We start from the raw sequence: 26,786 nt of genomic DNA, 5'->3' as shown, positions 1-26,786 counted from the left end.
CGGATTATATTATATTTTATATTGAATAAATTATGTCTGATGCATCTACAGTTGTTCAGCTGTAATACGTATCGGCCAACTTCGGGGAAAGGGTTTTATGTGCTTAGAGTAACTTATATATATAATCGGTCTACCGAACGCTTAACTCGATATGCCATCAAATACAAGAGCAGCCGTCACGGAACGCTCGGCCCATGTGTAACTTCGATTGATAATTATTGAAACAATGAATAAATTAAATAAAAACACTAACTTTTGTTAATAATTTTTTTTTTTAAATATTGGACAACATCACATACATTACTCTGATCCCAATGTAAGTAGCTAAAGCACTTGTGTTATGGAAAATCAGAAGTAACGACGGTACCACATACACCCAGACCCAAGACAATATAGAAAACTAATGAACTTTTTCTACATCGACTCGGCGGGGAATCGAACCCGGGCCTTCGGAGTGGCGTACTCATTTAAACCGGTGTACACACTACTCGACCACGGAGGTCGTCAATAATTATATATTTTTAATATTACTATAATATATATCAAATCTATCGTATTCACACTTGGAATATCAGCAGGGAGATGCAACGTCATGCCATCACGGTATACGAATCGGTCGTACATCATAAGGGGCATCAATTGATGAAAAAGATGAATCGATTCAGCTTCATTCTCAACTGTTTAACTCATTACATGAAACTCGGTGTTTTTTTATGACATTATTTGGCGGACGAGCATATGGGCCACCTGATGGTAATTGGTCACCACCGCCCATAGACAATGGCGCTGTAAGAAATATTAATCATTCCTTACATCGCCAAAACGCCACTAACCTTGGGAAGTAAGATGATATGTCCCTTGTGCCTGTAGTTACACTGGCTCACTCATCCTTCAAACCGGAACACAACAATACTGAGTACTGTTGTTTGGCGGTAGAATATCTGATGAGTGAGTGGTACATACCCCAGACGGGCTTGCACAAAGCCCTACCACCAAGGTGTATTTTACAAAAGATAATTGCGTTTAAATGCACACCCTGAATCATAACTATTTAAGCCTCCCAACGTCTGTATTCAAACAATATTGTTTTAGCGATGAAATAACCAAGAAAACTATTTCTAGTCCAAGAAAAATAGCGAAATAGTAACAAGGATGCTGGCGACACCTGATTTATCACAATTACGATACTCTGGGCGAAAAACAAACAGCCCTGCCACCAGTAGATTCAAAAAGTCAAGGTTCTATATATTTAGTAAATATTTTCGCACTTTTATTTCAATGTCCAAATATATCAACCGCAAAAATAATAAAGATTGAATTCGAAACTAGAGACGAATATTCCCATCGTTTTTTACTACATATTTTTCCCTTTTTAATTTAGTATTTTTTTTATCTTTAATAAAAGTACCTCCTAATGAATCAACCAAATATTTTAGTATTGCTATTCACAAGCACAAGTTTGATGAGAACTCACAACTTATGAAAAATTATCTTTTGGCAAAGTCCGATTATTATATTCGAAAACGTTTCATCTCAAAAGCGTCGCTGTGAATAAACGCTTAGCAAGTCGAATTTTAATAAGTCATAAATGGTGACTGTACAATATCTATTTGTTAAATGAAAATAAATTATCGTGGGACACCCAGTTGGAACGAAGTTGCTTTCGCTAAATATTGTCTATTAAAATTAAATAACAGACTAGACTAGACTACTAAATAACAGATACAAAGGAATAAATTAACAACATTTGAGAACAATGCAATGACAAGAATTAGATATTCTTGTTAAAAATCCCATGCGAACTAATCCATTAACAAAATAAATAGTTTTTATTTTGTTGTTGTTAGAAAGAGACAGAGTGATAGAAAAAGAAAAGGATAGGTCGGCTGGAGGGAGCATGAAGGGACGATTTCTTTTTTTTATGATATCAGTAGGCGGACGAGCAAATGGGCCACCTGATGGTAATTGGTCACCACCGCCCATAGACAATGGCGTTGTAAGAAATATTAACCATTCCTTACATCACCAATGCCACCAACTTTGGGAACTAAGATGTTACGTCCGTTGTGCCTGTTGTTACACTGGCTCACTCACCCTTCAAACCGGAACACAACAACTGAGTACTGCTGCTTGGCGGTAGAATATCTGATGAGCGGGTGGTATCTACCCAGACGGGTTTACACAAAGCCCTACCACCGAGTCACGTAAAGTCAAGTTCTTACAGTTTAATCTACTGTAAGTCGCATTAAAGAACTTCGTTCCATAAAGCTAGACAATACGCGTTCGTTTAATTATAATTATAAGAACATAGTTATCACAGCAGTATAACAGTAATGCGTATGGTTTGATACAATAAATAACATTAGATAATTCAATACGTAGTCACTACTGCATCAGTGATTCTTGGTAATTATTGGACATTGCATTTATAAATGTTTGCTTACTCCAATTCAAGTATGTTTCATCAGTAGTCCTGGGAGACGAGTGGTGTATTGATACTGTTAATTGTCAATTTGGTATTCTGATTAGTTTCAATTTGCACCAGTATTGTAAAACATACTTCGATTTCACACGCTGTGTCGGAGTATTTTTTCCTATGAATATAAATGATAAGATTTTAATGAATTCCTGGCAATACATATTAGATACCGAACGTGGACCAGCGTTAGAATGTCATACAATGTCATACCAAAAACACCATTTAAAAAAAGATTCTCAGACAAAATTTCTGGGTCGATTATAAAAAAATTACAGAAAATTAAATTGTACATTGTACAATTATTTATATATTTATATACATATTATTACTAATATCAGGTCAATTTTGACGCTTACTGTATATAAAAAATATGTAATTGTTAGTTGGTTGTAGGGCTTGCACGCCCGTCTGGATCGGGTTTATTAGCTAAGATTGTATGTCCCTTGTGCTGTTGCTTGCTCGCTCACTCTCCCTTCAAACCGACACTACAATACTAAGTATAGCTTAGCGTTAGAATCTCTGATGATTGAGTGGTACCTTTACTTCATGGTAGGGCTTTATGTAAGCCCGTCTAGCCACAAAGGACTTGACATCTTAGTTCCCAAGGTTGTTGGCGCATTGGCGATGAAAGATGAAATGATTTTTTTTTTATGGGAAGTGTCTATCACTCCTCGTCCGCCAATCGATGTTATAAAATAATGAATAAATAAATAGTATGCTCTGTAATGTTTTTATCGAAAATAAACTCAAATAATTGAATAAGAGAGAAGAAAAAATAATATAAATGATACATAAACTAATCACCAATATTTGTGGAGAAATGTTCATATAAAGAAAAAGTGTTTAAATTTGAAGGTCGTATATCTTTAACTATTATCATATTATTAAAGTTTTTGGTTTGTAAAATGGTGTTGAAGTCCACTGAGAATTATAACAAATTTAAACAGACTTAAAATTGTTCAATTAAATATTTCAAGATATAAGTTGATTTAATTTTAATCCAAAAAGGTAGACATCATTGTTCAAACTCATAACTTGAATTTCATTGTAAAAATAAATTGAGCAATAATTTTCAAATATGGAAGGTAAAGTAAAAATAAAATGTAAAATCTTAGGAATGATTGAATAAATTTAAAAACTATTCCACGACACACAACAATAAACGACTATTCAAAATATAATCTAGCCATACGAGTATTTTTGAAGTCAAGATAACTTTCTTATTTATAAGTTATTTTATTATTATAGTTAAGATTTTAAAATATTTTGTTTGTACAAATATTAGTTTGATAAAAATAGGATTAAAAAATATATTGTGCTGTATTAAAAATGTCTGAAAACGTGATCTACGAGACAATCTTTAAGCAAATTAAAGTGTTATTATTTTGAATAAAATTTTAGTCTTTATATAATACATAAATACATTTTGGACACTTTATTTAAATATATACAATTTATATTAGATTTGCTTTTCATTGATTTTCAATACCTTGTATTGTTGTCTTCCAGGTTTATTGAGCCAGTGTAATTACAGGAACAAGACTTTAAGGTCTTAGTTTCTACAGCTGTTTTCGTATTGACTGTTAAGAGTTATTTATACTACTTGGAAAGTCCAAGAGCAAAGTTTCTTCAATTTACACGTCCACTTTTCCCAAAAAAAATCGTCAAATTAATGTCGAATTAATTATTATTGTTTCTTCTCTACTTGTTTTTTGTTTTATGTATTCAATTAGACAACATATATTCATTTGAAAAGTGTTGTTATTCAAACAAAATGTATTAAATTCACTACAAAAAGAACCTCATATTAGTAAGGTGGCGATTAGAGAAAGTTCTGCGGCATTATCGGTCAAAAAAAAAATAGAATAATAACTGATCTAGATACGGCGCGGCTGGTATACTAAAGTTACTTTTACAGTGTCATTTAAAAAAAAGCTGCCGATATAAATATTTACTTTGACCTTCAGAAAAAGACAATTCACACAACTTGTAACCTGGACACTAATGCTTCACTAAGAAGTAATTTTGAGGAAATAAAACTTTGGCTTTAACTTTTGCTTCTCAATACATACTTGATAGTGTAATGTATATATATACTATTTGAAAAATGTATTAAAATATCCCATTGTGTACTTCAAGAATTGGACAGTTGTAAAAAAAAACGAATGTTATTTAAAATAACTAAACGTCAGCTGATACAAAAAAATATTCGTATTCATTGAATTAGTTTGAGTTGTTGATTTATGTCAACTCGTTACAGGGTTTTGTGAATTAAGCTAATCATATTAGGATGCTTGCCAAGTTATAAATTTGACTTGGGTCATAAAGATAAGCCATCTCCTCAGGCCAGAGAATTATTAGTTTCGTAGTTAGTTCATCAACAAGATTATATGATAAATAAGACAATTGTAATTATTCTTATGAACGTATAACTCTATTGAAATACTTAAACTGAACTCAAAGTACCTATTTTGTAATTTAAAAGTTATCTCTTAAGCCTCTCTGTTAATTATAAGTGGTCTCATAAATCTCTGATAATTACGCTACTCTCCTAGCCAGGGGACTCATAAACCTAAACGCAAAAAAGATAAATGTACGTTTTTCAAATAATTTCTAAAATTTTAATTAATAATACTGACTACTTCTCTAGAGACGCATATACAAAGAGGTTAGAATGAAAAAAAAAAGATTTTTTTAATATTGCAACCGAGTAAAGTAGTAAATTAATCGATAATATCGGTACTTAAGTCTTGTTTGTAATATTAAAATAACCGCCTTTTACTAAATGCATATGTATGTACATATTATATCAAAATATATTTTTTTATTTTTCTGTATGTCTGTCTATTTATTCTGGCTAATCTCTACGAACGATCACACATATTTTATTGAGTTTTTCTAGAAACTAGATTCTAGAATAACCCAAAAAATGTGTATGAAAATCTGCCTACTACCAACTCAAGGCCACTAGATTGAGTTTCAATTCATTACTGAACCTACCCAGGACTTCAACCTGAGCTCTATCAATAAAAGTATATTATAGTAAAAGATTATACCAATCAGGTATTGGAAGCCGGAATCATATGATTTTCAGCCATACATCTGATTTTCAATTTTTTTTTGTTTTAGAAAATTGCGCTCATAATATAAGCACGGTAAGACTCCGACGGTCCGACAAGCGGGTGCTGGAACGAGCAAGGCGTCGCACTCTCAGGATGACGGTGACCATTGTGACCGTGTTTGCGCTGTGCTGGCTACCGTATGCCACCATCACTATGTGGTAAGATATGGAGCTTATACTCAAAAATCTTGATTCTTCTAGAATGTTCCCGAATATAATTTATAACCATTTTACATACACAATATTCTGACCCTTTGTAAACTTTTTTAATATAACAACACATTATTTATTTTTTAGGCGACTTTACGTATTTTTTCAACTAGCTAATAATACGAAAATAACGAATAATACGAAAATTCCAAAGCTAATAAATACATTTTTACGTTAATATTTGAATTACGAGGCGGATATTGCTTTCATATATCTGTTTCATGTCTCTCGCGAGGTTTTATACTGTCGGAAGACATACATACATACGCATGTTTTTTTTTGTTTTTTTTATTATAACACTTTTCATGAAAAAACCCTATTCATACTTGTTCCTAAATGCATCTATTTATCTTATAATATATAAATAAGCAATTCTTGTATATTGAAGGCAGGGCTTTGTGCGATCCCCTTCGGGTACGTACGGGTTATAATAGCAATACTTAGTATCGTTATGTTCCGGTTTGAAGGGTGAGTGAGCCAGTGAAACTAGTGGCACAAGGGACATAACACCTTAGCTCTCAAGGCCCTATATCTATGGACGATAATGCCGACTTAACATAAGGTAGGCCATAAGCCACTACTACTAAATAAAAAATATTTGTAAAAAAAATATTATATAAATTCGTATAATCTAATGATCCGCCTAAAATTTTCTACTTAGATAAGGCTTTGCTATAAAGTTTATCTGTATAGGTAGTCTTACTTAAATAAATGGAATTTTCCACAAACAATACAAAAGTCGTTCAAATACTTCCGAGTTCAGGTGACAATAAAGTTTAAGTTTGTTAAAACGAATTTCATTTCTGATTACGATCTGATCTGATTTTTATGTATAATGTTATTACTTAATTACCACTTCTCATAAATATAATAAAAGTCGGAAAGAGTAGACATATTTATGTTAGATCCCGTAGATACCATATATTTATTCCTTGCAGTACCAGTGACTAATTATACCAGTGGCTTAGTTGACTAATTATATAAATTAACTATTTCGAATTCAGCTTTTGATATTAGGATCTTGGGTGTAAAAGGTTAAATTTAAATGAACTCGTATGCCGTGACGGCAAACGGCATGACGCTCTCATATGTCATAAATCTCTTATGTCATACCTTTCGCCCTATCTAATCGATTATGTAAATTAATTATTACAATAATAAGAATAAGAATGTTATTACTGTATTGCATAAAGTCAATATTTTATTGTTGCAATTTCGCTTTAGTACATTTCACATTAGAAAATTATTAAAAATTATCTTAACAGATATAATTTTCGCTTTCTAATGAAGCAGTGCTGAAGACTGCTAAAATCTTTGCTGCTAAGAGTCCCTGACTTCTTTGTCAAAGAAAGAAAAATTCTGGCAAAGATTGAGACGCAGTACTCGTTCTATTTTGACGATTACTAAGTATTCCTTTTTCAAAATTTTGGTGTAGCGTCGATGCGGGAACATTTGTTTAAATTTTATTTTCTTTCTTGTGTATGTACATTTCTAAGTTTGGGTTTGATTATTTATCTGAAATAAAATCCATTCTTATTATTAATACTATTTTTAGGTACATGGTAGACAGAGACTCAGCATCACGCGTGTCACCTCAAGTCCAAGATCTGCTCTTTGCGATGGCTGTTTCCAACTCGTGCATGAATCCGCTAGTGTATGGTTCCTACGCGCTGCGTCTAAGTGGAGCAATTCAAAGGTTCTTCAAGAGAACCTGCTGCTGGTCCACCACCACTTCCGAAACAGCTGGTAAGTATTTTATTAAAACTTCAATTCCTATATGTGATGATAAAACTTTTTCTCTTTGGTTAAAATTAATGACAATGATCTTTAGTTATAATTTTACCTCCATCAGGTTATAGTTCCTTATTAACCATTTCTTCTATGTTTTAAATATTATGTACGTATAACGTATATAGTATTCTTGAATACTTATTTTCGTTGATATGGAAGAAATCTCCCACGAGGCACTTAGAAGGACGCTTTAGTTCTTAACTGTAATAGTCTAGCAAGAACCTTTAAAATAATGATTTACTGTATTTGTCTCACTAATAATAACGTCTAATAACGACTATCAAAGGTATTTTTTATTTAAACTATGAACGTCTTTTACTAAGTGTTTTCGTGTAAGAGATTGTTGAGGTTGTAACCTAACCTTAGTTACGAAATGTTAATGATAAAATAACCCTTTTTTTTACATTAGATCGGTTTATTTTCAATGTTGAGAGCACTAAAATCAGTATAAAAATAATATTTTCTAATACTAATAAGGTTTTTATTATATAAAGAGACTTTGTATTTTAACAAGGAAACATTACATATTAGAGGCCGGCGGCCGGTGACTTCCCAATCAAAGCTTACATTTGTAAGACTTATTATTAACTTCACATTTCTTGTTGAGTTAAAATAAAAAGAACAGAATAAAAATAAAAAAACAAAATATTTAATCAAGATACATTTATTTATCTTGAAATGGTTTTCATCAAATAATTTTATTGAGCATTTGGCCAGACTATACTCTCAATCCAGTCGATTAAATTCGAAATCCTGACATACACACTCGGTGTATTGGCACGTGCACAGCCGACGCCAAAAGACGTCACTCCAACTAAGTAGTATATGGGCCATTTTTGCGTGAGATTAATTTTGGCTTGCAATGGACCACCTGAGTCACCCTAAAGAAATTATACGGTAAAAATTATTTGTTGTTTTTTTTTAAATATAAAATATTTAATAACCAATGGCAATTAATTTAATTATTCCAACAAATATTTGATGCGATAATTTGTTACATTAAAAAATATTTTTTTTTAAATTATATAAAACGTCACAAAAGTGTCAATTCGCTAAAATCCGTGCCGTTAACCCATTTCCCACTTCCCATATATCGGTATTGCTAGCCCAATACCTCATTTTGGCATTTTCTTTGAATTTAAATAATAAAATAAATTACATTTATTTTATCAGTGCAGTGAAATAATTATTACAATTAGATTTTATTATCCAATTCGTTTGTTGTATTTGTTGGAAGTCATTTTGCATCGTTTCAGATTAATTTATTAGCTGTCATCCAATAAAGGGTTAGTATTTGATTGAAAATGTCGGAAATTTATTATGACAGATTTATTTTGCCTTATAATTGGCTTTTATTAAATAAAATAATTATTCTATAATTATTTCTTTTATTTAATTATGAATATAATTCCTATTTAATTTTGGTGGTGATACTGGCCACACTCCGCACCTTTCAAACTTTCAAGAACATTCGATTTCGAGCTTTTTGCATTTTTACATCTTCGGTTTAACACTGAATTCAAATTTCAAATTTGATATACTGAATATATAGAATGTATTTATAATGGAGTTTTGAAGTTTGATAAAAACTTTATACAACATATTTCTACCGACTTTAAAAAAATTGATTTTTGACCCATTGGAATGATTCTCCGGAGTTGAAATCGTCATTTAAAGTAAGCAGGACTTTGAACCTCCAAAAGGAGGTTTTTTATTCACCCACCACATGGATTTAAAATATTAAGTGTGGACGGCTGCAGCTTCCTGGTTGAATGTGTCCAGATAGCTGCTGGTGCAACTTCAAGGATGGCATGCCTATTCCCTTAGATATAAACAATTTCCACATATAGCTGGAAATTTGGTGATGTACCCACTTTAATTTTTTATACAAACTTAGTTACACCGGCCTGGCGAACGGTGTACTAAATAATTAAAAATACAATGTTTGAATCGTCAGTGGCGCCTAAATTTTAATATTTAATTAGATAAATTATAATACATTGAATTTTCAAACATTCCTTTTATCCCAAGTGACCCACGCTGAGTCTAGCTGGCATATTTTTTAATTATCCATATTACAGAAACTATAATTAAATTAAGTAACAAAAGCTGTAACTAAACTTATTGTAAGATTTATAAATTTTGGTTTCTACAATTAAATAGTTATATAACAAAACTGTTTTCTTCAAATCCATACCCACAGTAAAAAGGTAACAAATGATCTGTGTAGATCCTTGAAGCATAAAAAACCGAATGATCTAGAGATAGCTCAGTGTCTATAACACGTGAATTTGAAAAAAATAATGCAGCTTTAAATAAAAAAAAGCACCAATAAATTTGCATTTTGACGGTAAAGGAGAATTCGGACGGAAATCTTGAGGAAGTTTATATATATCGGATGAAAATCTACCACACGTCTAGTCACAAATCAATATGGTAACAGATGGATTAAGTACCAAACTCTCGCATCAAGAGATGAGATATTTGCACATTTGATCTATGTTACTAAAGTAAACTTAGCAAAATTTATATAGATAGTGAAACTACAGATACTGAGGACGTAATATCTCAGTTCCCAAGTTTGGTTGCACATTGGTTTTGTAAAAAATTGTTAAAATTTCATAATGTACGTATGTAACGTCTATGAGAAGCGAGGAGTGGTGACCACTTACCATAAAGTAAGCGTTTGCAAGTCCGCCTGCCGATGCCATAAAATGTATAATACAGTAAACATTACTCACCTGGCAAGTATCGATACCACCAGGAAGGTGTCCTGCGCATATCTGATGATCAGCAAGACCCATCCAGAGTCTGTTACGTTTAGGTTTTAAAATTTCATCGCATGTTTTATCATCAATAAGATCTACTTCTGCAACTTGTAGTTCCGTTGATGTTTGTCGGGATACTGTAAGAGATCTATAACTTTATTCAACCAATCGCAGCACACTGCTGACCACATGCCGCTCACAAGCTGTACAAAAACTGATTGTCTCCGCTTTCTATATCCAATCAGATCCCTTAACCTTAGATAATCAACCTACTGCCTTACGGTAATGTAGTTACGGTTCGGTAGGTCAGCATGTGAGATGCAGCACTAAGTTATTGTTATATTAAATATACTTTATTGTGCACCACAAACAAAAATACAGAAATCTTAGGTATAAGCACAAAACAATAAAACTAAAATAGAAATTATGCTCAAAACAAAAATATGACCAATTATTTTATGTGTTGTACAACGGACGGCCTTATAGCTAATTAGCCATCTCTTCCAGACAACCCAATCTGAGAGAGTTTTTTTTAAAACCATCGGGTAGGCGGTGCCAGTCATAAACTTACATTGCCAATGTAATATGGTTGATATTTCTTTCAGGACCAATGTCTATGGGCGATGGTGACCGCTAATCACCTGGTCAGTCTGCCCGTCTAGAAAACGAGGCTCACAACATTTAACATCTGATTTCATTGAACATTTCAGTAATAAGCAACATTAGCATATATTTTTTGGCTTTTATTTGTGTCAAAAAGGCACAGAAATATTTGCATTATACCCTCTCGGTAAATTAGTATCATCTGACAGCCGACTTTCGTCCACCGTCGCCGTCTGTTCCGTCCCTTTTCACGGAGAAATTGCCACAAATTGTAAAAAAGTAAAAAGGAATGAAGTTACAACATTATATTTAATTTAGTACTGCAGTTAACCTTTATACATAATATATTTTAAATAGTTTACAATTGTTAGACTGTGGTATTTTTTATTATTACTTAATAAAGTGTCTGGCGATCAATGTAAATATTTTTTTAATCTGATGATGACGTTGTAGTGGTATATTGTAGTTTTAATTAATTACTCTTTGAAGCACAGTTACGTTAAATCCACCTTTTGCGCGATATTATTTTGTTGAGCCAATATTATTAGTAATACATTGACGAAGCTATGCACAAATAGTGAAAAAAATTCCAACGTTAGCAATAAAATCTTAAGTGTAAATCTTACCAGGATCAATTACGCCCCAACCAGTTATACTAAGTTTATTTAAAGGGCTTGTATCAGAACTGCTCCAGAGACATGCTGGACGTATCAGCGGACCGATGCTGACATACTCTGCTAATTCAATGATAGCAATATCATAGTAACGCTTTGGAGCTTTGTACAGATTGTGTTTTATAATTCTCGAAATCGGTACGTGTTTTGGTCCTTTTTCTTTGGTGATAATCTGTAATTTGAATATAAGAACATAAATGACGTATGTACGCATTAATTTAAAAATAAATTTATTTTAACTTCGCACTAATTAAAAATTTAAATCTCATATCAAAAAAGCAATGATAAAAACAGACTAAACTAGACTTAGTATTTGCACATTTCCAAGTAGAATACTTTTAAATATAATTAAACTCAAAAACATAAACTGTAATTAAAATTGTATAAAAAGTGACTACTGAGTGTTTTGAAGTCTCTTCTCGTTAGAATGTACTTTCCGAAACGGTGGAAGGTTTACATTTAGTTCAACACTGTAATATGACGATTCAAAAGTACTTTTATGAACCACCTTGAATAAAGAATATATTGTTTTTGATTGACAAGCTGGTAAAGCCTCTGTTGATCTATAGGTCTTGGGTTCAACTTCTAGGTAGAGGTAACAGCGGGCTGTTACCCAAATACTAAATTTGATACGGGTATCAAATTTGGTATTGTTTAGAATAGCATGATGACTTGCACCTCCGATCGTGCCTGCCGTTCTGTCGGATTATTAGAGTATACTCGTGCCTATAGCACTTGCAAGCTTTAATATTAACGCCAGACTTGGCACTCCGTTGAGAATAACAGCTGGACATTTTCAGCAAGAAATTATAGATTGGAACGCATAATTTGTATATTTGAAAAGTATTTAAAGTTGACGCTCTTTTTTTGGAACGAAGTTCTTTTTACGCGGCTTACAATAGAATGAACTGGCAGAAAACGTCAAGAAAAGAAAAAGCGTTATGTCCAGGTGACCTTCTCTCTCTTTCTCTTTATCTCTGTCTCATTCGATTGTATATGGTTTTATATCAAATTATTTAAACTTTTATTTTTATTGTATTAATTCACACGGAAATTTTTATAACATTTTTTTTTAATTATTATTAACGTTGTAAATATTTGATTATGCCTGTTTTTAAAACACAATATATAGCGAATTCTACTTCGTTCCAACCGGATGTTCTCGTTTTTGTACTCACGTATCCACTAAATTTTTTTATGTCTACAATTAATTTGTTAAAGTCCGTATAGCGATATTCTTCGTCTTCCCATGGATGTGTCTGAAAAAGAATAACATTTAAATATATTTTTCGTGTTCTGTATAATATTTTAAAAAAAAATCGTTTCAAAATATTAAGTTTTTCTTACAAGTATTCCAAATATTTTCATATAGAATTGTTCACAATTGAATCTAAATTTCTTTTAAGTAATATATATATGACATGCTCTAGACTACAGTCAAGTCAATTGTGAGGTTAAGTTCCAATGTTTCTAGTATTAACAGACAAATCTGAATATAATGTTGAAGAACATTTTTGTTTTATCGTGCAAGTAAATTACTTGATGAAAGTTTAGATATTATGAACAAAATCTATTATTGTGTGCCTCTCTTTTTTCTTATGATAATTTTTGAAACTGTATTCGTAGACATTTTTTTATTGTCGAGTATTATTGGTATGTGACATATGATATTAAATAAATAAATAAATAAATATTGGACAATATCACATACATTACTCTGATCCCAACGTAAGTAGCTAAAGCACTTGTGTTATGGAAAATCAGACGTAGCGACGGTACCACAAACACCCAGACCCAAGACAACATAGAAAACTAATTAACTTTTTCTACATCGACTCGGTCGGGAATCGAACCCGGGACCTCGAAGTGGCGTACCCATGAAAACCGGTGTACACACTACTCGACCACGAAGATCGATGATATGATATAATAATAAACTCAAATTTAAGAGCCGAGATGGCCTAGTGGTTAGAACATCCCTCCACCCTTCTCCTCAAAGGGAGAGGAGGCCTTAACCCAGCAATGAGACAACTCCAGTCTGTTACTTTCCTTTTTTTTATAATTTGAGTGTATAATTCATGTATTATTATTTACCCTAGAATAATTAAAAATATATGACTTACATTGATGAGAAATTTGTCACCAATTTTCACGATCTCGGGTGTGCGGCTCGCAATTGACAAATCACTCCGCGGGGCGTACAAGCAGTGGGCAGATGTCACCATGAATTTCTCACTGATAAGGGTAGCCCCGCATTTATAAATCCATTCACTGCTATTGTTGGCTGATCTCCACCCTAACGCACCCTATAAATATATATTTTTATTACGTCTTAGAAGAGTGTTGGGCTACAAAAGGAGTGACTGAAAGACAACTGCACGTGGCGGAGGTGAGAATGTTGAGAGGAATGTGTGGTGTTACGCGAATGGATAGAGTAAGGAATGAGTACATAGTTTGAAAGTGGCACCGGTAACCGAGATGCTATGTGGAAACCGGCTGTCTTGGTATGGGCACGTTAAGCGGAGGTATGAGGACAATGTTGTGAGAAAGGTTTTGAGAATGGTTGTGGATGGATATAGAGGTAGGGGACGACCAAAGAAATGATACATGGATTGTGTGAAAGACGATATGGTTAGAAATAATGTTACTTGTGAGATGACGTCCGACAGAGAAGTGTGGAAGAAGACGACATGCTGCGCCGACCCCGAGTAAAATTGAGATAAGGGCAGGAGGATGATAATATTACGTCTTAGAAGAAATTGAAATTATTAAATGAAACTTGTTAGATAAATAAATATTTCATTTACCATGTGAGGAAATTCTCCATAAAAAGCTGGTCGGCCTCCGGCAATGATCTCTTCAACTGTATTAAATTATTTTAAATAAGTGCTAATCAACTTTTAAAAATATTTTAAATTAAACTTGTCTTAAGCCAAGCTGTTGAAATATGACTATGCCGGTTCATAAATTCAAATAATTTATAAAAAAATACATTAATAAAAAAGCATATTATTCCAATACATGATTTTATCGATAGTAAAAAAGTGGAGCTATATTATATACATATATAATTGTATGTGATATATACAATTAACTTATATAACTTTGTGTTTTGAATGTTGAAAAATTGCATTTTCACTGACACAACTGATTCGACTATTTCATTGTACTCATTGTCCATAGTGAAGTATATTGTGTTTCAATATATTTCACTTTGAAATTAAAGCATACTTTTATTATTATGTAAAGTTGATTCAAACAATGTTAGTTTGGATAAAAGTTGTAAGACAAACATTCAAAATCAAAATATACTTTATTCAAGTAGGCTTTTACAAGCACTTTTGAATCATCATTTCACAAACTAAAATTCAGCGAAACTGCCCGCTTCGGAACGCATATTCTACCGAGAAGAACCGGCAATAAACTCAGTAGTTATTATTTTTACCACAGACATTAACAACGTCAGAAATATTAAACATTCCGAATCGCCAATCCGTCACCAAGTTTGGTAGCTAGACAGTTATATCCTCGTACCATTAATACCCTGTTTCGTTCTTGTTCGATTCGAAGGTCCAACAATACTAAATATTTCTGTTCGGCGATATTTGTAGTGAAATCCTTGTCAGTTTTTAAAATCATAATTGCTTACTGCATGATTATTAGTTGACCTGTGGTGCTATTACGGTCATAGCAGAGCAACTGTTGCTTTCAAATATTTGTTGCGGATTGATAAATGTTGCAGTCGATAAATTAGTTTTATGGAGTATTATGCTTCTGCATAATACTGCCGAGATGGCCCAGTGGTTAGAACGCGTGCATCTTAACCAATGATTTCGGGTTAAAACCCAGGCAGGCACCACTGAATTTTCATGTGCTTAATTTGTGTTTATAATTCATCTCGTGCTCAGCGGTGAAGGAAAACATCGTAAGGAAACCTGCATGTATCTAATTTCAATGAAATTCTGCCACATGTATATTCCACCAACCAGCATTGGAGCAGCGTGGTGGAATATGCTCCAAACCTTCTCCTTAGATGGAGAGGAGGCCTTAGCCCAGCAGTGGGAAATTTACAGGCTGCTTATGTATGCTTCTGCATAGGTCCATAATACTGATTTATATTTTTTTGATTTGATTTGATATCAATCCGCGACTAATATTTGATAGCAACAGTTGCTATGCTATAACCGTAACAGCTCTGCTGTCATCACTTCCATCAATTGTTCTTTTGGGACTCCTCATGTATTCAGTCAATCGTAAATATCAAAATTAATTATTCTTAGCAGCTTGTATTGAGGTAAAGCTAAACTTACAACAAATTTCTAAGATAATATATTCTTCCTGGGGCATGATATTCGTATTATTTATGTACCTATTATTAATTAGATTCCTCAAATAACTTTGCCTATTAATGAATTTTAATCATATATCAACTAATTACAAGTAATATATTAAGCCTATTCCATACACGAATATTAAACCGCAACTAATTTTATAATCAAATTAATCCTTTTTAATAAAGAATGTTTTAAGTTTGTTAGCTGATATCGGATTAATTATCTCATATTTAATACATTGAAAATGTAAAATTTACAGTAAAGAGCGTGTTTACGTGATGATACATGGGAAATAAGTATATAGGCGTTTACCGTTCTAGAAAATATCAAATAACCGTAATTTAAATGTCTCTGAGACTGAAATTTTGCTTTATTGTTTTAAATGTTCGATCCAGTTCGGTTAAATTCAATGTCATTGACTTACTGCAAAGTTCATTTCGTTCTATTATAAGTTCGGACTGTAAAGATTCCCAGACATATTCAAGGCATTCTGAAACGAAAGTAATTTGTTAGTGTGCAGATACATAAGGAAAATTAGTGGCATCTATTAGAGGGACTCAGTAAACTAAACATATATAAAAAAAATAAGTCGTCGGTCAAATAATGTTAAAGTTTATCAATTATACAGAAATATCAATTTCCTTCATTATACGAGTAGATAAAATATATTAGTTATGTTATAAATTTGTGATATTCCGTGTATAATTTACATCATACATTCAATCTAAGTACTTGAATCCCAGAGATGCATTATTACATTATTAATACATTAAAACCCGCCAGTTCTTTTCGATTTTGACGATAATTCTCTCCCGATTGATTTCAGGTGCGACATAATTTAAATGAAACATTAAATGTCTCACAAGACAAGCGTAGTGGAATATGCTCCAAGCCTTCTTCTCAAAGGGAGGTCTAGCCCAGCAGTGGCAAATATACAGGCTGTTAATGTTTAATGTATTAAATGTCTCTGGGAGTGGCGTTTAGCTTTATTATTTAAAGTTTGGATTCGGAGTTCGGTTTGGATGAATACGATAATATCTATAATAATATAAAAATGCGAAAGTAACTCTGTCTGTTAGTCTTTTACAGCCAAATCTGAACCGAATTTGATGAAATTTTCTATGAAGCAAGCTTGAACTCCAAGGAAGCACATGGGCTTTTGATATCTAACACTTCACAAACATAATACGCGTAAACATAAACGCGAGCAAACTCATACAATTAATTTGTTTTAAAAGATTTATTGAAACTCATGTCTCTATAGAGACCATTCAATTGCACGGGAAGTAATATTATGCACGTGTGTATGCAAATAAATATGCAGTATCTATTTCCAAATTCACATAATCCGATGATTTGAAAATTCCACACGATCAGAAATAATTGACGCATTTCGAGGCACACGATCGTAAACAACGCCGACTGCAAAACATCTAAAGAAGATTTACTATTAGAAAAATTGAACAATTCTTTACTAGCTGGGAAGTCTGAGAATTTAAGCCTAGAACATCGGGATCCGTATTTGCTAGCCGCTGACGAAGACGATGGTCTTATGGAAAGACAGCTTTCTGTTGGTTACGAATTAATTCTCCTGATAGTAAATTTCAATTAGATGTTTTGTTGTTATCAATGATAATGTTTAAATATACCGTTTAACTGTAATTCAAAGGTTGATTACTCACTGACTTCACTGACGCGACGATTGGGGGCATTAAAATCCCGTTTTATATCTTTTTCCTCATATTCACATTGATCCTCTTGGTCAAACTTATAGTCGATTATGTCTGCGACCTCTGCGCCATCGAACATTGGTCTAAATCTCTAAAAAATATAAAAATACACCATCGTTTTTACAATAAAGTTTAGTCTCGTATTAAACTATTTAATCCTAAATGAATATCAGATATTTCATAAATGATTTATTAATGATTCACGTTTTAAGAAATAGTTCAATGAAGTGTTATTTAAACGCTTTCTGTATCCATAGAAATGAGCCGTAAGTTATTTCTGTAAAACATAAATAAAGTTTCTGAAGTGATGTTACATGTACAGTATTGTACACCTTATAAAGGTCTTCACAAACATTCGCGATGGTATATGTCTATCTCTTAGATATCTCTAAGAGATAGACATATCACCCACAATAACCATTTTTTATCCTTTACATTTTTCGAGAAATAATGGCTTATTTTCGAAGCGATTTTAAGCAATACAGCATTAATTCTTATACAAATAAGTACCTTAAATACATTGTGCATTTAATATGGCTCTTTACAGCACGTAATTTAAATAAATATTTTCGAAGATATTACAGATTTAAAACGCAGGGACACAGTGGTTTGTATTGTCTAATGACTTAAAAACTGTGATCGTTGTAAGACATTCTGTAATATATTTAGTATAGGCATTGCACCCGTGCCAAACCGGGGCAGGTCCGTAGTAAATTGTTAGTAAAGTGTTTTCTTCTTCGGATTACTTAAAAGACAAGTTGGTTTGCCAGTTCCCTATAGAGTCACTGGTGTAGGCTGTCCTTTGTTTGTTAGTTAGTCATTCTTAAATAGATACAGAACGCATAAACCAATTGAGACACTCTAATAAAAAATACGCCTATTTTCTGTACAATAATATCATAACCAGTGTGTAAAGGACATTTAACGTCAATAAATAATTGTACTTTATTTTAATGACCATAGAGGATGAAACTAAACATAATAAAATTATAAACAAGTCCTTATTATTAATTCTAAATACTTAAGAAACATAAAACATCGGGCAAACTACTTAAGTAAAGTATGCCTGCAAATAAAATTGTTCCTTAATACAATGATTATAAAGCTGGAATTTGAATTAATTACTATAGTGATTTGTATAGTAGTTTTAGACAAGACAGACGGCGTAAACGCTTTTCCTGTTAAGGCTTTGATTTTATTAATTGAACATAATGGTTGAAGTTTTTACTGGTTCAGTTTTATGGCCAATAATTATATTCACCATTTATGCAGTGGACTCCACATGCCACGTGGAGACCAGATCGAGATACTTTCGTATAATTGCTCAACTTATTCATTGATCTGGTGGCTGGTCGCGTATACCTGGGTTCAGACCAAAGATCGGGCCGATAAAAAGCATGTTTCTATGTAAATAAAAATCTCAATACCAGCTCAGTGACTGCAAGTTGGACGTGAGACACTCCCCTGCCTCGAAAAAGTCAATCAACACTTACGATTGGTCCTACACTCGGACTTACCCTCAAATCGGATTACGAGAATTAGAGATGTGCTCCTGGGTTTGCGCACACACGATATAATATGTCCTACTTTACTTTATATTTCATTGAGAAAGTAAATATATAAGTTTAGTAATATATAAGTTTAGTTTAGTTATAAAGAGTCGTACAATTTCGTCGACCTTATCGCTACATAGCGATCTCTTCCAGGCAACCAACGGTGTGGGCTAAGATAACCCATATAATATGAGGAGGGAGTGTGGGGGGAGATAATAAATATAATAACATGAATCAATAACTAAAACTAATGAATAAATGTAACTATAGAATAAATAAATTATATTATCAATACATCTAAAATAAAAGTATTTAATTTAATCCTACATAGTTGGTTCATATGAGATTGGACGCTGTGGCCATACTTATATGATAAACACAAAAGTAACACTGTCTGTCTGTTACGATTTCACGGCAAAGCCACTGAAACGATTTAAATGTTATATAGTATGGAGAAAGCTTGAATCCCAAGAAAGGACATCGGCTATTTCATTTTTAATTCCAGGGCATAAAATTTGAAACGAAAGTCTGTGTGCTATGAAGGCTTAAAAATTAGTCACGGAAAAAGTCACGGTTTCATCTAGTCATTTATATGACTGATATTGTACTTACATTAACATCTTCTCGGGAAGCAACTTGTGATTGACTGAGAGCACAAAATGGGAAAACTGGGAACAATTAAAAATTTAATTTAAATATATATTTTTTTTTAATTAAGGAACTATGTACTGAATTTTACACGATCTATATATAAACATATATTAATAAAAATCTGTTGTCGGTTAATCAATTGTGCATAATAATAATTGAAATATTTATTACAAAACTCGAAAGATTATTATTTAAATAAATTTAAAGCACTAAATGAAATATAGAGATGCCACCGCCGGCTTGGAAAGTAAATTCTAAATAGACGAACCGGTTAGACAATCTGTTTGTAGTTACTCTTCTATTAATTAAATTACCTCGTTAAATTCTATTGAATAATAACAATATACATAAACTTATCAATATTTATTTAGTTGACACGACATGACATTAAAATTTTTTTAATAGGCAAAGTTAAAAATATCTGCCAAATCTTATTATAGGAGTCACAACACGAGAATCAATTGGAGACGTCCAGTATATTTTAAATTATATTATGATAACTGAATAAAATTAATTATACGGACTATATATTTATAATTTAACAGGTATAAACTACGAAGTACTTACCTAAAATAATAAAAATTGTGGTCAGTTTTACACTGAATATAGTTTGCTCAGACATATTGTCTCGGCATCCAGTAAATAAATAAGTTGTTTATCCTATCGTCTGCAACAGAAATACTATAGCTACACGTATACACACACTAACACGTATGAGCGTGTGTGTATTATAATACTATTTATAATGTATGACTCTTCACACTTCGAAGGATAAGATTCGGCAATTTTATGTTCCGTATATAAAAAAGTAGAAACCAGTTATACGAGGAGTTCCTTATCATTAACTACTATCAATATAGAGTCTGAACTTGCAGACACTTTTAATTCTAGTTGTACATTCCGTACGAGTAAGAAATCATACAAAGGGTTAACCCCTTCGACTGAGACCAGCTGTGAAATGTAAATTTACAAAAAACCTTAATTAGCGAGTGTCTACGCCGCGTCGCGAACGTTCGAGTGAATCAGAACTTTGATTTCGGAGAACTCTACATGATTCGTTCATTTAAATTTCGTTTATGTACATATATTTATATATGGAATATTTTTCACGGTAATATCTATAGTTATTCGTGTAATGTTTACATTTAAATTAACTAACCGTTACGGTTATATATAACATACTATATAGATGTTATGAATATGACGGCGGCTGCGATAGATCAGCGGCACGCCCGTCATCGGTAGGAGTTTCTGGTACAGGGTTCACCTCCTATTACTCTTACTATTACCTCCTCTCCACAAACAATAGCCTAACCTTGAACTCTCTAACAGAGTACTTAGAGGGTTCAAGGCTAAACAAAACCACAATGGACTCAAACTATTGCCCTGGAATATTCCCCGCTCAATCCTTATCGGTTCGTCATTACCATGAATCGTTCGGCATCCTGGATAGCGAAGGAATGTCCGCCATTGCTCCATACATGATCTCAAGAAACTGTATAGAGTTGTATCTAATTTATACAACTCCAGCACCCCCAAGAGCCATGTATGCGGCACAGAATCATAGGCCTTCTTGTAATCTATCCAGCATGTCAACAGACTCTTTCGAAAACGACGAACCTGTTAGCTAATGGTCATATCAATGAGGAGTAGCTCCTTGGTGCCTCGTGATCCACCCCTACATCCATTCTGAGAGACAGACAAAATACTATTATTCTGTATGTAACTTATTAATCTTATCTCTCAGAATATACTGATTACAATAATTGACACTTTATTTTTCGCATTGTCAAATAGCCTATAAAAAAAACGCGAGACTTTATTTTTGACATAATTCAATTTTAATTATCTTAAACACTTTAATGAACACTTTATTCTTTATTATTGATTAGTCGGTCGACTGGTCGGCCAAAGTTATAATCGGCACATCTCTAATAATTATATATCTTGTATCTATAAGAAGTAAGCTAAGTTGTAAAAATGATAAATAAATAAATACACAATAAATATAATATATACAGACACACTGACAGAAAACACGGCGGTTTTTTGTATTGTTCTAATATGGGAGGATGCGAATATGTTGCGGGGGGGGATATTCAAGGTCACGTCTTCAAGTTTACGTAATAGTGTGCTCGATCAAATTTTAAAAAGTTGTTGAGTAACACGAGCTTAAATAAAATATATTACAATTAAAATTGAAACAATTTATAAGAATTGTAAATAAAATTTTAGAGCTTGGCCTTATGCTGGCGTACTCGTACTTACATTAGAAACCTAAACGAACAAAATAAATGCAAAAGTAACTCTGTCTTTTACCTCTTCACACTCAAACTGAACCGATTTTGATAAAATTTGGTATCGATATAGGTTGTCCCGTTAAAGGACTAAGAGTTTTTTTTTAAATTCAGCTCAAGAGGTCGTAAAGTGGCAGGGGTGAGGTTATTTGTGTCATAGGTAATGTTTTATAAATTTTGTGCGCGTAAAGCTGCAGGTTCAGCTAGTAAACTATAACACAAACAAGATAAAGCTATGAAGTCATACTATAACCTTCTTAAAACAAGTTAAGCTATATTAGTTAGTCTTTATATATTAAGGATAAAATCTTAAATTCCTAAGAGTCAATGTTACATGGGGCGTTATTGTTGCGGAAAACCTTAAAAGCATATTGAGCCAAACAAAATAAACATAGACAGTTGATAAACTAACCTGACTGACCTTGGGTTTTATTGATAATATTACATCGCATAAGATGCCTTTAAATACATACATATAGTCAGCAAGTCTGATCGTGATGACGATTTCATCTGCCCGATTTCCCTAACGGAAGCCAATCCCATGGGAGACCAGCCAACTACGCAGGACATTTAATAGTGCATAAGGAAGCCTGCAAATACAGGGGCACTCTCTATTCCCTCACTCTGATAATCCGATGTATTGATGTGATCCATTGTATTTACAGGCTCAAGGGACATGACATGGGTTCCCAAGGTTGGGTACGCATTAGTGATGTAAGGAATGGTGAATATTTATTAGGGCGTCAATTTTACAAAATAATTAAAAATGTTTCCAATAAAAATAATCATTTGAAACCGTATATACCTATAGTTATTTAAACCTTTAGGGAATATCGTTAAATTTTAATAAGAAGAATTTGTACACAGATTAATTTCAATATTTCATTTCAAATAGCTAAAACAATTATTATTGTAAATGCAAAATGAAAAAAAAAAATATATATCCCGCTGAGTTTCTTTCGCCGGTTCTTCTCAGATCCGAGGTGTTAAATTCCGAACCGGTGGTAGATTTTTGACTATCAATAAGCAAGTGTAAACACTTCTATATTGAATAAAGATTTTTAACTTTGACTTTGATACATATATAACAACGCTAACAAAGTGATATCGAAATCATGAATAAATAAATCAAAAGCTATTATAGTTTATTTCAAGACATAAAACTTATCTAAATGTTAATGTCTGTTTTACTAATACGTACCTACATTATGATTATTATTCTATTATAAATCAACATAATTATATTAATAAACATTGAAATTACGGTAAAATAATATCGTCGTCTACATGTTATATTTTATCGACCGATCCACTAAATTACCCATCTAACAAACATCCATTAATCCACCCATGCTCCCATATATGTGAGCGTGGGTGGATTAATTAACTAGTGGTAGTCAACTCATGTAACTACTGAACGTCCCGTTTTCACCATAGATACATGAAAATGTATATTTTTATGTATCTTGTTATTGTGTCTAGACTTTTTAATTGCTGGAGTTATTCTCTTATAAAATTGTTGGTATCCAATTAACGTTGCTTAAAGAGGCAGATACAGATTAATTATGTTATTTTTAAGTCTGTACGTCTTTGAATATGTGTTTTCAAACCTTAGGTCGTGACCCTCGTGAAGGTTGTAAATGGTCTATTCTTATTTTAAACAACATTTAGATAGGCCCTAAGATATTGTTGGAATAAAAGTTAAATAGGGTACTTTTAAGATACCACTACCACCCATAGACTAATGTCTAGTGCTAATGCACTTTAAAAAATATTAACCATTCTTTAAATAACCAATGCACCATCAACCCAGCACCACCAACGCTTTTGTGCGAAAGGTTTTACAATTAGTGAGGTTATGGTTGATAGCAAACCTTGGGAATGAAATGATCGCCTCCTAGGTATTTCTTTTCAAATTGAATATTTTTAAATATTAAATTGACAAAAAAATATATAGACCCTCTGAGTTTCTTTCGCCGGTGCTTCTCAGGTCGGGGTATTTTCTTTTCCTAACCGGTGATAGTGTTTAATTTGACACTCAATAAGTAGGTGTAATGCTTCTATATAGAATAAAAGAATTTGACTTGCCTGCCCGAGTTAAAATATAATGATAATTGGTCAAGTATGATTTCTTCAAATATTTTACTTAATACTGGCAGAATTGAGATTGGTAAATAATGGAGTTAAATTTACTTAATTTTAATTGATTTGGAAAAGTACCAAAATCAACATAGTTATTAAAGATGACAGCAAAATACGGAGCAATTTTATTTTTGTAAAAAATTACGTTATTAATCATTTTAACTGATAAGTCCCATAAATCGCTGGTCTTTTTACAGTTTATTGATTTAATAAAAATATGATTTAAAAGCTGTTATCACTTCGTGGGATAACAGTGTTTTCTAATGAAAATTCTACCTCTTAAAATTCGTAATCTTTACAAAGTCAGTTCTTTATTTTGGAACTACTTTGAACACACTCACTCGCTAATATAATAATATTAAGTTATATATATATATATATAATGATCTTGTAAATGTACAACAGATTTAAGAAAAAAGGAATTAAAAGAAAAGAGGTTTCGTGGGTAACTTTTCCGCTATGTATTATGTACTAGCTAATTGCTAAGCCTGTGGCTTTATCCGCGTTGAATTTATAAAACTTTACCTATAACACACAAGCCATCACCCTCCATCTGACTCCATTAAGGGGTAAATTAAAAAAAGTACCCTACGTCCGTCCCATTAAAATTATCAAGATAGTTTCATCTAAATCGGTTCAGCGGTTTAAGCGTGATGAGGTAACACATGATTGCGGGTTCAAACCCACCTCCACCACAAATATTCATGTGCTTAATTTGTGTTTATGCTTCATTTCGTGAATCGGCGGCTCGGCGGCGAAGGAAAACATCATGAGGAAACCTGCATGTGTCTAATTTGAACGAAATTCTGCCACATGTATCCAACCGGCATTGAAGCAACGTGGTCGATATTATAGCGGTGGATAAACTCCAAACGTTATACTCAAAGGGAGAAGGGGCCTAAGCCCAGCAGTGAAAAATTTACAGGTTGTTACTGTGAGAAATAAAATTGTTAATAAAAAAAAATCGTGAATAAAACCATTACAAAAAAAAAAGTTTAAATAATATTATTTAAAACTGTAATGTACATATGTATCAAAACCAATTTTGTTAACGAAGATATTATTTTTTTAAAAAACAATTCCCCATAAACTTGTAGTCCGTGCTTTCGTGTCTCCTTCTACTATTTTGATTGAGTTTATTCTTGAAGGGCCAAAGCGTGCAGCGTCCCAATTTTAAAAGCCTTTTTTCTACTTCTTTGTGACCCAATTATCGGTCCTTAATTATGGTACTTGTGTTACTTTCTAACATAAATGCAATTAGCAAAATTGTATTTTGTATTTTTGCAATTTTATATTTTAAGGGTTAGTTTATTTTATCGTACATAATTTTGTTATTATTGAACAGTTACAATATGTAAGCCTATGTATAATTATTTTATCTAAAATATTTATAAATTATCACTTAAGGTTGTATAGCTTTTAGCTATTGAGTTATATTCAATCACAGAATTATATAAATGTGATGAAAACTTTTTGGTTTGACATTTTTATAATAAAGGAATGGAATGGAATTGTTAATCTGGGTTGAAAAGCGGAAGATAATGGATGATTGTAACAAAAATTGGAAAAATAAATATTGTAAACTATATTAAATATTGTTAATTATTTGACGTTCCTATTTACTTGAAGCTAGGTATTCAGATACATAATCAGTGATTTTTAGAGTCGATATTATAAGCTAAACAGAAAATCCAAGTTTCAAGAACTAAGCTAAATAAATTCATTAAAATCTTTACTGAAAAATCAAATTACACTTTTTGATGAAATATTGAGAAATTCTCTGTGATGAAAGAAATGTTAAAATATGTATATTTTTATAATATAGGAAGGCGAACGGATAAAGACCTGTTTTTTAGTGGTCGCCGCCGCCCATAGACATCAGGACTATTAGAAATATTATCCATTCCTTAAATCGTATACTTAACGGCTTCTTTTTCAGCACATTAGGACATCTTAGTTACTAAAGCTGGCACATTGGCGCATTGGCGATGTCAACGACGGTTATTATTTTTTAATTTACCATTGTCAATGAGTGGTGGAGACAACTTACCACCGGGTGACCAATTAGCCAGTACTATAAGCTATATGAATATATAAAAAAAGACAGTAGGTACAGATTGTTTTCCAAGTAATTTGCTTGTTTCTAACTAAACTAATTAAGATAACTTCAGTTGCTTTAAAGATACGCTTTGATAATATCACGGATCAAACAGCTTCTTAACCTTTACAGCTACTTGTTTCATATTTTATTGCCCGCACTAAAAATATTAAAATTTAAATTAAAAAAAAAAACATTTCCCCGTTGAATCTCGATTCAGATCCTCTGGCCAAAATATGAACCAGCCAATGTCACCAGCAGAAAAGTTTATTTGAAACTTATTAGAATATAATTTTAATTTCCAACGTTGGTACACTTAATGGGCAATGTAAGAA

At 32.4% G+C, this 26,786-nt stretch overlaps 2 protein-coding genes across 2 annotated transcripts in view; one reads left to right on the top strand and one right to left on the bottom strand.

Moving 5' to 3' along the window:
- The window catches only part of LOC113402215 (adipokinetic hormone/corazonin-related peptide receptor variant I-like), a 155,259-nt gene that overhangs the window by 117,450 nt on the left and 11,023 nt on the right, over nt 1-26,786 (top strand). Inside the window, exons 5-6 of the mRNA XM_026642404.2 lie at nt 5,609-5,759; nt 7,366-7,556. Coding sequence (XP_026498189.1) covers nt 5,609-5,759; nt 7,366-7,556 — 342 coding nt within the window. The remainder of the gene's footprint in view (nt 1-5,608; nt 5,760-7,365; nt 7,557-26,786) is intronic.
- Nucleotides 8,265-20,603, bottom strand: LOC113402203 (serine protease snake-like). The gene is made up of 10 exons (XM_026642388.2): nt 20,482-20,603; nt 19,876-19,931; nt 17,663-17,801; nt 16,405-16,470; nt 14,454-14,509; nt 13,770-13,952; nt 12,825-12,905; nt 11,599-11,818; nt 10,343-10,506; nt 8,265-8,482 (listed from the first exon to the last, which is right to left on the bottom strand). Exons 1-10 carry the CDS (start codon nt 20,534-20,536, stop codon nt 8,300-8,302), a joined length of 1,203 nt encoding a protein of 400 aa, XP_026498173.2. The 5' UTR covers nt 20,537-20,603; the 3' UTR covers nt 8,265-8,299.

The sequence above is a fragment of the Vanessa tameamea genome, chromosome 14 (assembly GCF_037043105.1).
Source record: "Vanessa tameamea isolate UH-Manoa-2023 chromosome 14, ilVanTame1 primary haplotype, whole genome shotgun sequence".
NCBI lineage: Eukaryota > Metazoa > Arthropoda > Insecta > Lepidoptera > Nymphalidae > Vanessa > Vanessa tameamea.
This window is presented reverse-complemented; position numbering and strand designations above follow the sequence as displayed.